Below are 17,385 nucleotides of genomic sequence, written 5' to 3'. Positions count from 1 at the left end.
TAAGTGAGGTAGAAAGTCACTATTCATTATGAGCATACCTATTAGAGGGCCTGAGAATTAAAACCTTTGTCAACAATGGGACACATGTCAGTCTTTTTAGGCGGGCCTGTCGCCTATCAGTACAGAAAGGTAAATTAACAAGCTCAAAGTCCCTAGTTGTTGGTTTTTTTTGGTCCCCACTCCACCTGTCATTTCATTATTAAAACAACAAATATGTTTTAGGCATTTAAATATCTTTTCAAACCATTTACAAAGCTCTGAGGAAGATTGTGAAACAGAAGGCAATGCGCATAGATCTCTATTTGGCCTAACAGCATCTTGGTTTTCTTTTACTTCCTCAGGAGGGAAGATCCTGATTAGATAAAGCTAAATATTGATTGGTATCCCTGATAATGTTTGAAGCTTTAATGTAACTTGATCTGGCAATAGAGGTGGTTGGCCCATAAGCCTCACTGTTTTCATCTGATGCGTTTTGGAGATCCTGTGGATGCTTATCTACGAGTTATAAATACAGGGCATAGAAAAGGCTCTCACAGGGCTCTCACAGTAGTCTTTCCCAACTTTACTCATTAACTGTTGTTCAGCCAATGAAGGAAAAAAAATGAAGAATTCTCTTAAACTCTAAGTAACTTTTTGTTTCCCAAAACTAAAAAGTTTTTCTGAAAGTCCATTTAGAGTCATACTAGGATGAGGTACTCTCCCTGCCATCAGGCCTGTAGGCAGAATTCTCAGGAGGCTGAAGTTTGGGTCATAAGAGCTCTCTCCATGGTATCTCAAACAGATGAGGGAAGGATGGAGGTAGAGGTTAACTTGGCACCTTTCCTCTCTGTTCCAGTTTTAGATAAATTTGGGCTTGCCTAGAGGCCACTTAGAATTCAGCCAACAATGTCTTTGGCTAGTCTAGTGCTTAGTGAATGTAGCTGGACTAAATCAGGGGAGTCATAGGAGAAGATCGCAGAAAGGGGTATCGTAATCATAATTATTCACTTGTTCTCAGATTTGTTAAGTAAATTAATACATTTGTATTTTTTGTAACTCCATAATTTAACATCAGCTTCATTTTGTCTCTGCGTGCTTGGCTTTTTTTTTTTCACAGTGAAGTCTGGAATATAGAAAGTCCATTAGTCTTTAACCATGAGATCTTTATTGTGCTAAATGCATTTTCCTACCTAATTTTATGTTTGGAATTATAAAGAAATAATGTACTTTATATTTGCATAGAATTTAAAAGTATAAAATATTCTTTTATGTACAATATCTATGTGATTCTGTGTGTGATCTGATGAGATAGTCTGGATTTTAAATGGTATTTTACCTATTTTACATCTAAGAAAATAAGACTGCAAGGGTTTAGTGTCTTGAAGAAGGTCATATGGCTAATAAGTGGGAGACCTGAGATTCAAGCTTAAGTGTTTTTCTGCCTAAGCCATAATAAATTCTCTTCTTATGGAGATTGGTTCAGCAAGGCAGGAAGGTGGCCCTGATGAAGTCTTTAACCCAGTGCAGATTTTTATACTAATATATGGTTTATTCTCATCATTCATAGTAGTTATGTTTTATAAAGTTGTCATGAACACGGAATTAGCAAATACTGAACTATTGCTCCTAGGGGAAATACAAGATTAGGTTCCTGTGAGCTTCTGATCACAACATTCTTGTCTGTTGATCAGAGAACGGCCTTGATTTATGTGTTTCTGTTGAAAGATCCTTTGTTTAACATATATTGTCAATTTATGAACACTGAACTCATGGCCAACCAGACAAAAGTACTATAACTGATGCCTGAATGAAGCTTGTCTGACACATGTATTTTCTCTGTAAGGCACATTACAGCCTTCTTGCACTTAGGAACACTAGACAGCACTCAACACTATGCTTAGGGGCCATTTTAAACAGCAAAATTGTGAACAAAAGGCACAAAAATACGAAAAATGTGGCACTAAACAGACCACAAAAAAGGACACCTTTTTTTTTTTTTTTTTTTTTTTAACAATATGAGAGCTGAAGCAAGAAGGCAGAGTGTCACCTTGTTCAACCTCAGCTGGGAATTTGTGCATCAGGTGACTCAAAATTTTCCCCGCTTTGGGGAAATGCAAATTAAAACCACAGTTGAACCACCTCATTACTGCAAAAAAAATGTCCATAATTTAAAAATAAAAAAAATAGATGTTGGAATGTATGTGGTGAGAGGGAATGCTTTTACACTGCTGGTTGGAAATGTAAACTAGTACAATCACTACGGAAAACAGTATGGAGATTCATTAAAAAACTAAAAGTAGAACTACCATTTGGTCCAGCAATCCCACTACTGGGTGTACCTACCCAGGGAAAATAAGTCATTATATGAAAAAGACATATGCACATGCATGTCTATAGTAGTACAATTTGAAACTGCAAAAATATGGTACCAACCTAACTGCGCATCAGCCAATGAGTGGATAAAGAAGGTGTGGTAAATATGCACCAGGGAATACTACCCTGACATAAAACGGAATGAAATAATGGCCTTTGCAACATCTTGGGTGGAGCTGGAGGCCATTATTCTAAGTGAAGTAACTCAGGAATGGAAAACCAAATATCTTATATTCTCACTTCTAAGTAAGTGCTAAGCTATGAGGATGTAAAGGCATAAGAATGATGTAATGGACTTTGGGGAAGGATGGGAGTGGGGTGAGTGATAAAAGACTACATATTGGGTACAGTGTACACTACTCAGGTGACAGATGCACCAAAATCTTGGAAACCACCGCTAAAGAACTTATCCATGTAACCAAACACCACCTGTACTCCCAAAACTATTGAAATAAAGAAAATCCCTGCTTTGGATATACATGCCCATAAATGATTCTGAGAACACTCCGTACTTTGGGTTACAAATAAATTTTAGGTAGTAGGCAAGTTCTTAAATATGGAATCCACAAATAATGAAAATCAACTGTATCTAGAGCCTGCTTTTCTCAAGATAGCATTTATGAGGCTTAAATGTTCTGGAACACTTGAGGTGGGGATCTCCCTGCCTAGTTCCTAATCATATGGGTAAAGGGGGCTTTCATAGTGAGTGTCAGAGATAATCACACAATTCTGTTTGGTCACCGATAAAAAAAGAACCTGAAATGGGATTTTTTGTTGTTAAATTTTTAGATGTAAGACTGCTCTGCAACATTGAATTATACTCCATGGTTCATCCAGCATAACATCTCTAACACTAAACAACCAAAAAGAATGGGAAGAAATACGCCATTATGTCTTTGACTCATTCCGTTCTGGGAAGGCTAGGGAAAGGTATCATGTAATTGGAAGGGATTTGCTTTTACCTCCTTTCTGTGGCATCAGCTTTGATCTCTTATTCCTTCACCCATTTCTTCATACATTCATTCATTCAACAGATTTTTTTAGCATCTGCTATATTTCAGCTCCTGTGTTAGGCATTGGGGTTACAAAGGCAAATAACTAAGATGTTTATAGGACAGTAAGAAAAACAAGTAGACAAGCAACTGCAATATAGTGTGATCTATTTAAATATGGAAGCATGAAATTTGGTGGGACACCATAGGAGAGGCATCTCCTAGTATTAAGGCCTCCTGGAGAGGGTGGTGGGATGTCTAAGTGATAACCTGAAGGACAAGTTAAGTGAAGATGGAGTCAGGGACATTACAGGCAGTGAGAATAGCTGGCACAAAGCATGAAGGGAGGAGAGTACCATGTGTTAGCGGATCTAAAAGTATAGGCAGATATAAAAGACAGTAGAGCCCTGAGTCTGGGTCAGCCATGCTACAAGTTTTATTCTGTAGGCAATAGTGAGTCACCAAATTAAATAGGTGAGTGCCTTGATCAAAATTACATTTTAGGAATTGCATCAAATCTGTATATTGCTTTGGACAGTATGGTCATTTTAACAATATTGAGTCTTCTAATCCATGAACATGGGGTGTTATTCCATTTGTGTCATCGGTGATTTTTTTCATTAATGTTTTGTAGTTCTCCTTGTAGAGATCCTTCACCTCCTTAATTAAATATTCTTAGGTATTTTGGGGGGGGGGGGCTATTGTAAATAAAATGAACCTAAGTGCCTTTCAATGGATGACTGGATAAAATATATACATATATATATATATATGTATATATGTGTGTGTGTGTGTGTATATATATATATACACAAATCATGGGATACTACACAGCCATAAAAATTATGAAATCATTTCTTTTGCAGCAACATGGATGGGGTTGGAGGCCATTATACTGAAATAAGTGAAATAACCCAGAAACAGAAACGAATACCACATGCTTTCACTTATAAGTGAGAGCTAAGCAGTGGGTAAACATGGACATATGGAGAGACCTAATAGACATTGGGAGCCTTCAAAAGGAGGGAGAGTGAGAGGAGGCTGAGGATTGAAAACTACCTGTTGGGTACCACGTTGACTATTCTGGTGATGGGCACACTAGAAGCCCAAGGCTCATAGTTATGCAATATATCCATGTAACAAATCTGCACATAAACCCCTTGAATCTATTTGAAAAATTGCATTTTAGAAAGAGCACTTTGACTACAAATGGATAATCAGTTAGAGACAGCAAATACTTGCCTGATTTCTCCCCATAAAGGATAGATTTCGCTTTGACTACAAATGGATAATCAGTTAGAGAGAGCAAATACCTGCTTAACTTCTCCCCGTAAAGGGTAGCTTCAACTAGAATATTTGGGAAGGAGACAAAAGGGTTATCTCATGACCACTTTTGAGCAATGAAAAAGTGGGTGGCTGCTTCTGTCTCTGAATTGGAAATTTCTCCCACCACTCTTCATTCTGTTCCACTCAAGGCCCACAGATGGATGTTATTGCACAATTATGCAATATTAGCTTGATTCACAAGAGTCTTGATGTTGTTTCCTTTACAACACTATCCATTATTTCCTGCCATGGTACCCAATGGAGCCATTGTCTCTGACCATAAATCCTATGCCTTGACCCTTTTACGATGGCAGTGCCTAATTATGATGATAAATAATAATCATTACTATGACCTATGGAACACTTTTTACCTGTTACATTATCGCTAATGTTATAGAAGCCCTAAAGCAAAGTATTGTTTTCTCCATTTTGAGTATTTTTAACCTGTATTCAAATCCTCTTCTCCTCTCATGTCTACAACCTCTTTGTGATGAAGGAAGGATCAAAGCTTGTTTTTCATTTACTTAGAGATAAATGGAAGCTAATTTGTATTGCCTTAGATTTTTCTCTGTAGCAAGTGTTGATTTTACTGATTTTATGTAAGCAGAAAAAAAGTCCATGTTTCAAGCTGAATTCTGATATTAAAATGGACTTATGATATATTAGCATATAGAAAAGGTTAAAAACTACCCAGGTCATATATAATTTTCCATTTCACCCTCTTCCAGTTTCATCTGTTAAAGAATAGGATACAAATACACAAAGTTATTGATTCAGATCCTAAGATTTTGCCTTGAATCAGTTTGATCTGGTTTATTGTTATTAACAAATGCATAGGGTGAAATCTGAAGTATTCTTGTTCCATCGGAGTAAGAGTGAGGGGTGATTTGCTCTGCCCACCTAACAACAACCAGGGCTTGCTTGTTAGTGGGACCTGAATTGATTGTGACAGGAGGTCATGAAGTCAGCTTCACAGGAACCTCTTTAAGAGGTTGAAGCTGAAAAGGACCTCAGGGATCCCTAAGGCTGATCTCCTCATTTTACAGAGAAGGTCCAGAGAAGTAAACTAACTTTTGTTATGATCATGTAGTGGAATAGTCGTAGAGCTAAGCTATCTTCATGACAGACTCAGGAACATAATCTAACTTCTTAGAAACTACCAGCAGTCTTCTGGGAAGAAAAGCATCAGTACACTTCATACTAACATACAGTTTCATCTTTTGTATAGGCATTTATAGAGTTTATCATCATAGTTATAAAATGTTGGGTGAGGTCTGTTCTTCAACATCAACATGATGGGAATCTGCTACAGTACATACATAATGGAATAGTTCAATGTAATCATCTCATGTTTTAATACCGTGCTCATCAAAGGATTGCCAGCTCCTTGAAAGGTAATTCTGTCTACAAATTAGGGATTGGACAATGACCTTCATTCACTGAATTGTGTTACAGATTTTTATGCTATTGAATAAAATCATTTTTATTGTTACTAGGTATATAAAATTTGCTACAGTTCTTGTAGTGTTCTTAGTGTTATAATTGGAAGCTATTTGACGTCCATATTTGACAAATTTCTCAATTTCTGGCACATTTCAGATTCTTCTGATTTTATCACTATTTACAGATTGCTTAGTCATACTCACTCTAGTTTATATTAATATATAGGATGTGCCAATGTGAGATATTTTTATGAGACTAAAAATTCCGTCAGTTTCTTTCAGGCAACTATAAAATCTGATTTAAGAAGTAATGTTTGCCTTGAATGAATTATCCAAATAATTAAATTTTTCTAATTAACTAAATTTTGCTCTCTCTTCTGTGTAGTTTGATAAGCCCCCATCAAAAAACATAGAACAGTGGCTCAGTAGTTCACAAATATAGTAGAGGCTTATTGTACTGTTGATCTCTAGGAACAAAGGCTTGTCTTAATATAATTATAGAAATGGCTCAATGCACACATTCTCAGTAAAATTTAATTCACGGCTCAGCCAAATTCATAGCATAATGAAGTATTTAATTGTAAGATTTTTATATTTTTCATAAGTTGTAAACTACTCTTTGGTCATTAAAAGCACCCAGGTATCAAAACTCATCAGAAAAGTTACCTCTGACTGGGTCTTAAAATAACCCTCCTTTAGGAGCAATATCTGTTAGTCTGCATTTTACCTTCTGAGTGAAAGGGAAAAGAGACAGATCAAAAGTCCTACATATGTGACTTAGTATTTGTTTTGATCTCTCATCTCTTCTTTAGTTTTCTCTATCATAGTTGTGTTCTAACCTATTGACCTACAATGTGGTATCCAGAACATTTTCTGGTGTCCTCATCAAATGCAGTCCTTTTTTATGCTAAGTCTGAGCGCTCTCTGTAATCCCTCATATTTGCTAAGAAGATCCAAAACCATTCATACTCTACAACAGAGTATCTGAATTTGGGTGGAGACTGTTTTTATATCAGGCTGTTGAGCTTACAGCACAAAGCTAGAGAAATGAAGGAAACAACCTTTTAAGTCATCCTGCCATACTGAGAGAGCATTGTTAGCATAAAAGATAGAAAATTGGCTTTAATTTTTTTTCCAGGCAGAGAAGAGCACTCATTATGTATCATCTGAGGTATAGATGAGAGGGAGAATTAACACTCTGTCTTCCACTTTGAGTTGGCTCTGCCTAGATGAAAGGGAGAGAGGCGCTCAGTCCTGGGCTCACTTATTCCAGGGAATGTTTCTCTGTAGTGTTCCCTTTATAACAAGTTTCCATGTGTTCTGTGTTCATATTCACAAAAGAGTTGCCATTGGGTTTTTTTCTTTGTTTATTTTTACCCCATTTGTGATTGTTCTTGACATTATACTCTAATTCTGTGATTTGTGATTATCCACCTAAATCCAACACCTTCGTCACAAGAGTCATTAATACGTTTTTATGGGTAAAGAACTTGAAGTCTGAAGACCCAGATCCAAGTCCAGGAGCCTCAACCAGTGGTACCACTTTGGACTTAACCTCTCTGTGCCATATTTTCTCTGTTTATAAAATGCTGATAATGATAGTTGCTTATTTTTTTTCATAGTTTTGAGTGTAAAATGAGATAAGGATGTGAAAATTATAAAGCTCTACATAAATTCTAATAGTGTTTTCATTCTTTTTTTAACAATTTTAAAGTATTAAAAATACAGATCAGATTCTCCTACACTATATACTCCTTTCAGGAAAATTAGTAGAGTTATTAGAGAGACAAAAGATAAATAAAAATGAAGGCAGACAACTGTGAAGCAACCATAGGGCATCATAATACATGTGGACTCTCCTTTACGCTCCTGATCTTGCTACTCAGAGTGTGGTCTGTGGATCAGAAGCATGAGCCTCAGCTGGGAGCATGTAGAAATGCAGACTCTCTGGTCTCATCCTAGACCTGTTGATTGAGAATCTGTATTTTCACAAGATCTCCAGTTGCTTAGTGTGTACATTCAAGTTTGAGAATCACCATATAGCATCCCATGTATCACTGGTAGCATTCAAGATGATTCTATATAGTAAACAAGTAAACTTTTTTTTAAAATTTTAATTACTTGGTTTGAAGAATATTAGAAGAAAATATTACCAGCCCATGAAACCTGTTATTTTAGATTTTAGATTTTCCTTAAGGTAAGGCTAACAGGTAGCTATTTACATATTTTTAACAGGTGAGTTAATTTAACAGAAATTAAGTAAATGATAGAGCAAATGATACTTGGAAATGGCGAAAATTATGAAGGTGGGTTTTATAACTGGTCTTATGGTAACCCTGATTTAGAAGCTCAGTGGGATTCATAGTAGGGTCTTAGTAGCTGTGAATGACTTCTGGGGTGCTGTTAGCCCTAGCTGAAGGTGCCCACAGGAGGCTTAGCTCTTGTGTTTGTCAGGCACCCCAGATCAGACTAGGGGTGTCATCTTTCACCATCCATGTGAAAATGCAAACTGAGATTACAAGGTCTAGGGCCCTTTATTTTAGTTCTGGATTACCTGTGCAGGTTTGTTACACAGGTAAACGTGTGCCATGGTGGTTTGCTGCACCTATCAACCCGTCACCTAGGTATTAAGCCCAGCATGCATTAGCTATTTATCCTGATGTTCTGCCTTCCCCCGCCCCTCCCCAGAAAGGTGACAGTGTCTGTTGTTCCCCTTCCTGTGTCCATGTGTGTTCAGCTCCCCCAATACATGAAAACATGTGATGTTCGGTTTTCTGTTCCTGTGTTAGTTAGTTCCTGTGTCAAAGGTTTCCAGCTCCATCTATTGTCCCTGCAGACGTCATGATCCCATTCCTTTTTATGGCTGCATAGTATTCTTTGATGTATATATACCACATTCTCTTTATCCAGTCTATCATTGATGGGGATTTGGGTTGATTCCATGTCTTTGCTATTGTGAATAGTGCTGCAGTGAACATAGGCATGCATGTATCTTTATAACAGAATGATTTATGTTCCTTTGGGTATATACTCAGTAATGGGATTGCTGGGTAAAATGGTATTTCTGGTTCTAGGTCTTTGAGGAATTGCCACACTGTCTTCCACAATGGTTGAACTAATTTACATTCCCACCAACAGTGGGAATGTAAACAAAGTGGGAAATAGGAACAGTGTTCCTATTTCTCCACACCTTTGCCAGCATCTGTTGTTTCTTGACTTTTTAATAATTGTGATTCTGAGTGGTGTGAGATGGTTTCGATTGCATTTCTCTAATGATCATTGATGATGAGTTTTTTTTCATATGTTTGTTGGATGCATGACTGTCTTCTTTTGAGAGGTGTCTGTTCATGTCCTTTTGCCCACTTTTTAATGGGGTTATTTTTTTCTTGTAAATTTGTTTAAATTCCTTGTAGATTCTGGATATTAGACCTTTGCCAGATGCATAGATTGCAAAAAATTTCTCCCATTCTGTAGGCTGTTCACTCTGATAGTTCTTTTGCTGTGCAGAAGCTCTTTTGTTTAATTAGATCCAAATTGTCAATTTTTGCTTTTGTTGCAATTGCTTTTGACATTTGCATCATGAAATCTTTGCCTGTGCCCATGTCCTGAATGGTATTGCCTAGATTTTCTTCTAGAGTTTTTATATTTTTGGGTTTTACACTTAAGTCTTTAATTCATCTTGAGGTAATTTTTGTATAAGATGTAAGGAAGGGGTCCAGTTTCAATTTTCTGCATATGGCTAGCTAGTTCTCCTAGCACCATTTATTAAATAGAGAATCCTTTCCCCATTGTTTGTTTTAGTCAGGTTTGTCGAAGATCAGATGGTTGTAGATGTGTGGTCTTATTTCTGATTTCTCTATTCTGTTCCATTGGTCTATGTGCCTGTTTTTGTACCAGTACCATGTTGTTTTGGTTACTGTACCTTGTAGTATAGTTTGAAGTCAGGTAGCATGATGCCTCCAGCTTTGTTCTTTTTGCTTAGGATTGTCTTGGCTATATGAGCTCTTTAGGTTACATATGAAATTTAAAGTCATTTCTTCTAATTCTGTGAAGAATGTCAGTGGTAGTTTAATGAGAATAGCATTGAATTTTTAAATCACTTTGGGCATTATGGCCATTTTCATGGTATTGATTCTTCCTATCCATGAGCATGGAATGTTTTTCCATTTGTTTGTATCCTCTCTGATTTCCCTGATTAGTGGTTTGTAGTTCTCCTTGAAGAGGTCCTTCACTTCCTTTATTAGCTGTATTTCTTAGGTACTTTATTCTCTTTGTAGCAATTATTAATGGGAGTTTATTCATCATTTAGCTCTCTGTTTGTCTATTGTTGGTATATAGGAATGGTTGTGATTTTTGCACATTGATTCTGTATCCTGAGACTTAGTTGAAGTTGCTTATGAGCTTAAGAAGCTTTTGTGCTGAGACAATGGTGTTTTCTAGATATAGGACCATGTCATCTGCAAACAGAGACAGTTTTACTTCCTCTCTTCCTATTTGAATGCCCTTTATTTCTTTCTCTTGCCTGAGAAAGAACTGGCCAGAACTTCCCAATACTATGTTGAATAGGAGTGGTGAGATAGGGCATCCTTGTCTTGTGCTAGTTTTCAAGGGGAATGCTTCCAGCTTTTGCCTGTTCGGTATGATATTGGCTGTGAGTTTGTCATAAATGGCTCTTAATTATTTTGAGGTATGTTCCATCAATATCTCTAGTTTATTGAGAGTTTTTAACGTGAAGAAATGTTGAATTTTACTGAAAGTAGGCTCCTTTCTTTGTCCCTTCAGCTCGGTGCTCTTTTGGGAAGAGTTCAAGCACAAAAATAGCCTTTATTTTTAAATTTACTACTTAGACTAACTGTAGGGACTAGAGTTATGTTAGCCTGTAGCTAAATGTTTTTCAAATATGTGGACAGTTTATCCAGGAGAGTTTTAATTCCTCATAACACAGTTTCTCTTGAGACACAATTATGGAGTCAAACTCAATTCCTCATGAGGTCAGACTTTTAAGATTTTTGTCTACATTTTCTTCCCTTTCACTTTTTTCAGTAACTTTTGATATTATTTAAGTAAAACAACTAAATTTCTAAGCATCATAAAATGTGTAGGGGGAAATGGTTTATGAATTGCCATGCCGTGCTTGTGTGGTTGCCTTCTGAGTTTTTTTTCTGAACCATTCCAGGTTCCTACATGTGCTAAAATAAAAACGTGTGCTCTTCTATTCATCTTCCCATTTTTTTCTTCAGCCCCATTTGCACTCTATCTTGACATTACTCTCTGATTCTGTGGTCTGTGACTATCCACCTGAACCCATCACCTTAACCAACTTAGTTCAGTTGCAGAAGATTTTCTTGCAAATGAAACTCTAGCTTATCGATCAGTGGTGTTGCTCCTCATGAAAAACCTTTTCAGAGATTTATAAATTGAAGAAGCATGGTAACTTGTAGTCTTGTAAAGAATGATATCCAGAAGATTCTTCAGTTATCTGCATACATAGCTAAATAGTTAATTTGATGTTTAAAGTATTACTCAGACTTCATACTGTCATCGTATGGACAGTTGCAACATCTTCGCTATTTTTTCTTGTAATAGATATTTTAAAATAATTTCATACAGTTGCAGAATCCAGCCTACTTCTGAATTTCTTCCATTTAAAATATACATAAAACAAAGTCAAGAGATAAGTAGCAGATTGGGGAAAAATCTTTGCAATATTATGACAGAGGCCTAATTTCCTTAATATCCATAGAGCTCTTCAAATGGCTAAAAAGAATAACCCAATAGAAAAATAGCAAGCAATATAAGCATGAAAAGATGTTCACTCTATCATTAAACATAAATCAAAACAAGTTGCGGTTTTCCAGCTATCAGATTAGCTGAAATGAAAATGTTGGAAAAACCTCAATGTTAAAGAGTAGGAAAAATAGCATGTTGTTGAAATTATGAATTGTTAAACTTTTCTGAAGGGTGGTTTGGCAATATTTTTGAAAATGTGAAATGTACATACACTTAGATCAAGAAATTCCACAGATATGAAAAGATATGTATGTAATGATAGTCTTTGCAGCATTATTTATAATAGCCTAAACTGAAAGTGACTTCTGTGTCCCTTAGGAGGATTTACAGTAGTAACATTGTTTATTGAGCCCATGGAATAACCTGCAGCCACTAAAAAGACGTCCTAGCTTTATAGGAAATAAAAAAAGGGGAGGGGGGGAACAAAATATAAAAGACAGAATAATATCCCTTTTGTATAAAAAAAAAAAGAGGAGGATAAAAGGATCCTATAAATACTTGTATGTGAATAAAAGTTCCTTGAAAAGAGGAAACAGATAATTATGGAAAGAGGAGGTAGAGATCAGGGATCCGGAGGATAGAGAGTGACACTGGGAGAGTAAGAGAGAGAGAAGCCAAGACTTTAATTATTTAAAAAATAAATAATTTTGAATATGTCAAAACAATTTTGTGCGATAAATGTGATTTAGGTGTGTTGAGAGACAGTGATAAAAAATCTGATTCATATCGCTTCTCTTGTCCCAACCCACACAGTCCTCCTGTCCCCACCTTCATTTCCACCCGTAATAGTTATGCTTTCATGAATATTAGCTGAGTGTTTTCACTTGCCTTAGGGGACTGCTTTTGAGAGAGAAAACGAGTATCAGTGAAGTGGCCTAAGGGCCGGCAGTGGAGGCAAAAATAAAGACTTTGCCCAGTATTTAAAATGAAAAGCTATCTGCTAAAAATGAGCCATTCTTTGGTAATTTTAATTAACCATTTAAAATAATTCAGATAAAAGCAATGACATTTTCCTAAAGAAGAATTTGGTTTGGACTTCCTGTATAATTATTTCAGTTGCCTATTACTCCTGTAAGGAAAACAAGGTTATAAGTTTTTCTCAAGCTCTTTTTCTTTTAGCCCCTAGGACATTCTCATTTCTATGTCTAGTTTGGGGGCAGACGCTTTGGATTATTGATGGAGTTCTTTTTAGAAATGGACTTTTACCTTCTTTAAATAGCCCTGGACATGCCTATGTCTCACCACTACCCAGGAAGTACATTTTGACACCTGGATTGAGTTATGAAATATATCTTTTACTCCTCGCTTTTTCCAGTTGCCGAGCATTTTAAATTTGCCCAATAGCATTTTACTTAGTTTATTTTAATACTTCAGAAAGTTATTTTAAGGTTTGTTGACTCAGTTTTTAAATCAAACAACTGTTCTACATGTTATTTTAATATTTAACATAAAATTCAGTTTTTACATATTTTTCAGCTCTCCCCTCTGCCACCCTGAGGACTTCTCATATCATAAATTTGTCCTTCATTTTGCCTTAGAGATCCTTTCCTCAGTATTGCATTTGGGTGTCTGAGAGATGCATCCAAAGATATGCTGTGTCCAGTGTTTGTTAGGCGTCTACCAGCTTTCATGCATGGTTGAGTAGGATGTTTTTTCAAGTTTATTTCTGGTGTTTTTTTTTTTTTTTTGCAGCCACCAAAGTTCTCCCTTTGCATTTTTTTTCCTAATCTAAACTTTCTGGGAGTGACAATGCTTTTTTCTTTCAGATGGAGACTATTTTACCTTTACAAGACATGAACCCATTGGAGTGTGTGGACAGATCATCCCAGTGAGTGTATCTCCTCGCACCTCGTATTTATTTTCATTTGACCCAGTTCTCTTAAAGACACATAAAACATGGTCCTCAGCGATGTGTGTTTTCCATTACTGGAGGAAAAAAAACGGAGCTCATGTTGTTGACATATCTTTAACAGCCTCCCTGCAAATGCTTATTTGAACAGGTTAATAGGGTTTCAGCTCCGTTACCAGGAGTTGAATTCTCAAGTCATGGAATTCTCATGATTAAAATAAGCAAAGCACAGTGTATTAATAACCTGCCCTTGGTTATTATGTCCATTCTGCTTATGGAAAATTAATGCTTTGTTATAGTTGTTTATTTTTTAGAATTGTGACTCACCATCCTTCCAGGCATATTATATGATCTTTTAATCCCATTCTTTCCCACTGTTTCTTTTCACAAGAATCTAGATAGAAGATGCTACAGAAGACACAGCAGTACAGTTAACGTCATAGTCATAATTGAAACCATGCTGAGCTGTTATGTGTCTTGTAAAGAGAAATAGATGTAGTGCTTAGTGTTTGGATTGGAACATTAAACATTGTCCCTTTGTTCCTCTCTGTCTCTCATACACACCCTTGGTACAATACAAAACATGACCGAAGCTTTTAACAGTACTAGCTAATAGTTCTGGCAGAGATTTCAAGGGGATGCTCAAAGTAAACTCTTATAGTATAGACAAGAAGTTTTCTTTTTTCAAAATATAGTAGTGTAACTCAAGATAATCTTTGGCATTGGGAACCAAAGATGTGGGGAAGGTATAATATTTGTTTGAATAATTGATGAATCTCAGGTTACTGTGAAATTTATTAGAGAATGCCAAGGGAAAATGAGAGGTTTGATTTAAGTTCTCTTGCTCCTAAAGGCCGTGGGGAAATCCTGCTTGGACCAGCTCTGGGATGAGATCTGTCACCTTCCTCGTAGGATTCAAACTTGCTTTTCTTGCCCTTGCCCAGACTCTCAACGCTGCAGCTTCACTGACAGGACAAGAGCTGCTTGTCAGCCAGCTCTGCCTCAATTACTGCACTTTAAGATTTATACACTGTAGATGGAATTAAAACATTACTGTGGACTCCCAAGTTTATAAACAACTAAGGGGAAAAGAAATTGGGTGTTTGGTGAAGGCAAGACACTTGTATATTTTTGCAAGCTTGCCAGAGCCAGTGAGAAGCCTTGAAGGATGGCAGCTGAGATGCTTCAGGCAGAAACACATTGTGGTCAAGGGCTGAAGCCAGGGGATATGGATTTCTGTTTTCTTTCTTAATGAAATTATCAATGACACCTGATAGTACTGAGGCTCATGCCTGAGCTTATGACAATACAAGCTTAATATCCTTTTTAAAATCAGTTTAAACTATTTTAGACCCCAACCTTATCTACTCATGTAAAATGTACTGTAGTCTCCAATAGCTTCTTTTACAGTGGAAAAGAGACAAATGAAAATTTTTGCATACTCATCAGTATATGCAGTTTATTTTTGTAATCATATATGTTTGTGACAATGCATGTATCTAAAGAAAAAGTACTACCTTGAAATACACATTGACTTAACTACAACTTAATTAGAATTTTCTAGTTTTTCCATGTTGAAGAACTTTCATACCAGTGTGAAAATTGTGATGTAAAAATCTCAGATGCAAGAAAAGTTTTCATACACGAGAACTTATTGGAACCAAAGCCTAATTAAAAAATACATAAAAACAACAGTGACAAAAAAAAAAAAAGAAGTAACAAAACTCCCTTTTCACAGTGGGATTTCTTTTGGTGGGTAGTTGGAATATAGTAATTGGTTGGTCAGAGAGAGAAGGAGAGATTTCCAAGGTCAGTGCTATTCTATTCTTAATGAAGTAATTGAAAATCCAAACATCTATACTTTGTAGTGGACAAGATTTATGTTGAGGACTAGTTTGAGAAATATGAGAAGTCACAGCTTGAAAACAAAGTAGTGGAGGAATATTTTTCCATCTATCAACTTTGAGTTTTTTTCCTTTCAGTGGAACTTCCCCCTGCTGATGTTTGCCTGGAAAATTGCTCCAGCTTTGTGCTGTGGCAATACAGTAGTTATTAAGCCAGCAGAGCAAACACCACTCAGTGCACTCTACATGGGAGCCCTCATCAAGGAGGTAAGAGAAAGGGACTTCAGGAGTGCTTCTGACTCCCCTTACAGCTGGAGCCTACTAGAGCATATCTCATTTAACATGATGCATCAGCTTTCATCAGCCATGTTTCCTCCTGTTCTGTTTTCTTAGGCTGGCTTTCCTCCCGGGGTCATCAATATTTTGCCAGGATATGGGCCAACGGCTGGGGCAGCAATAGCTTCTCACACTGGCATAGACAAGATTGCATTCACAGGGTCTACTGAGGTAGGTATCTGAAAAACCAGGGCTTGAGGAACAGTCTTGCAAATGAGTTGAGGGGTTACAAAAACAATAAAACTAGGACCCATAGGCTAGACACCAAAAGGGCAGTGAGTAAGTACCCAAGCCCACAAAGGATAACATTGGTGTCATAGAACACTGGTGGATGTGAAAGCAAAGGCACACAGGGACCATGTGTCCCCACAGATCTCTGAGCATTTTTGTGATACCATCTGTGTAAGAATTATCCCAGAATGTGGGGTTCTAGACACTTTGTTGAATAGTGGCAGAAGCAAGTTAAGAAGCTGGAAATCTAAACTAGTCTGTGGTAAGGATAAGAATGGAGACACAAGCTTTCCCTTCTCATTGTTTGGACAGGTCCTGTAGGTGCAATTGGCAACTCACTATGCCCTGTGAACCTTAAGAGATGATATAGAGCAGGGCTCAGTACATTTTTTTTTCTGTATAGGGCCAGATAGTAAATGTAAATTTTGCAGGCAATGTGGTCTCTGTTGCAACTACTCAGCCGTGCCATAGTATCACCAAACAGTCATAGATAATATTGAGTGTGGCTATATGCCAATTAAAATTTATTTATAGACATGGAAATTGGAATTTTTACATAATTTTTATAGATTACAGATACTAATCTTTTTATTGTTTCTAGACATTTAAACATGCAAAAACTGTTTTTAGCTTGTAGGCCATACCAAAACAGCAGGGTACATTTGACCCATGGGCCATAGTTTACAGATCCCTGTTAGAGAGTCACAAGTCAGCTTAGGAAGATTTATAAATGTTACTCAAATTATCTATGATCCAGGTAACATGATAAGAAAGTCTGATTCATTGTTTTAGGTAGAACTTCACAGATGACATCATCATTGAACAAAGGATGTCTATCTAATAGAATGAGAGCAACATTTGTCATTTAAAATAGGCTAGTAGCCACATTAAAAAATAAATGAAATTAATTTTAATAACTTTAATCCAGTATTTTCAAAATATTTCAACATATAATCACTATAAGTTATTAATACAATATTTTGCATTCTCTTTTTCATATGCATTCTTTGAAATATGGTATGTGTTTTACATTGACAGCACATCTCTTCAGACTAGCCACATTTCAAGTTCTCCATTGCCATGCGTGCTATCATATTGGACAGCACAGATCTAGAAATGTTTTATGAGTTGATACAGAGTTTTAAACTGACTCACAGTAGTAAATTTAATAAAAGATTTATTAATAAACTTGAATATTAATTAATTCAGTTAGATTACTGAGT

At 36.5% G+C, this 17,385-nt stretch overlaps 1 protein-coding gene across 3 annotated transcripts in view; it reads left to right on the top strand.

The window, feature by feature from the left end:
• LOC116463519 (retinal dehydrogenase 2) overlaps positions 1-17,385 on the top strand; it is a 125,673-nt gene that overhangs the window by 67,478 nt on the left and 40,810 nt on the right. For all 3 annotated transcript variants that reach the window (XM_058434699.1, XM_032146650.2, XM_058434700.1), the window contains exons 5-7: positions 13,669-13,730; positions 15,734-15,862; positions 15,989-16,102. In XM_058434699.1, the coding sequence (XP_058290682.1) occupies positions 13,669-13,730; positions 15,734-15,862; positions 15,989-16,102 (305 nt within the window). The remainder of the gene's footprint in view (positions 1-13,668; positions 13,731-15,733; positions 15,863-15,988; positions 16,103-17,385) is intronic.

This window comes from Hylobates moloch, unplaced genomic scaffold (genome assembly GCF_009828535.3).
Source record: "Hylobates moloch isolate HMO894 unplaced genomic scaffold, HMol_V3 SCAFFOLD_40, whole genome shotgun sequence".
NCBI classification, from domain to species: domain Eukaryota; kingdom Metazoa; phylum Chordata; class Mammalia; order Primates; family Hylobatidae; genus Hylobates; species Hylobates moloch.
Note: the sequence above shows the minus strand (reverse complement) of the source record. Positions and strands in the feature narration are given on the sequence as shown.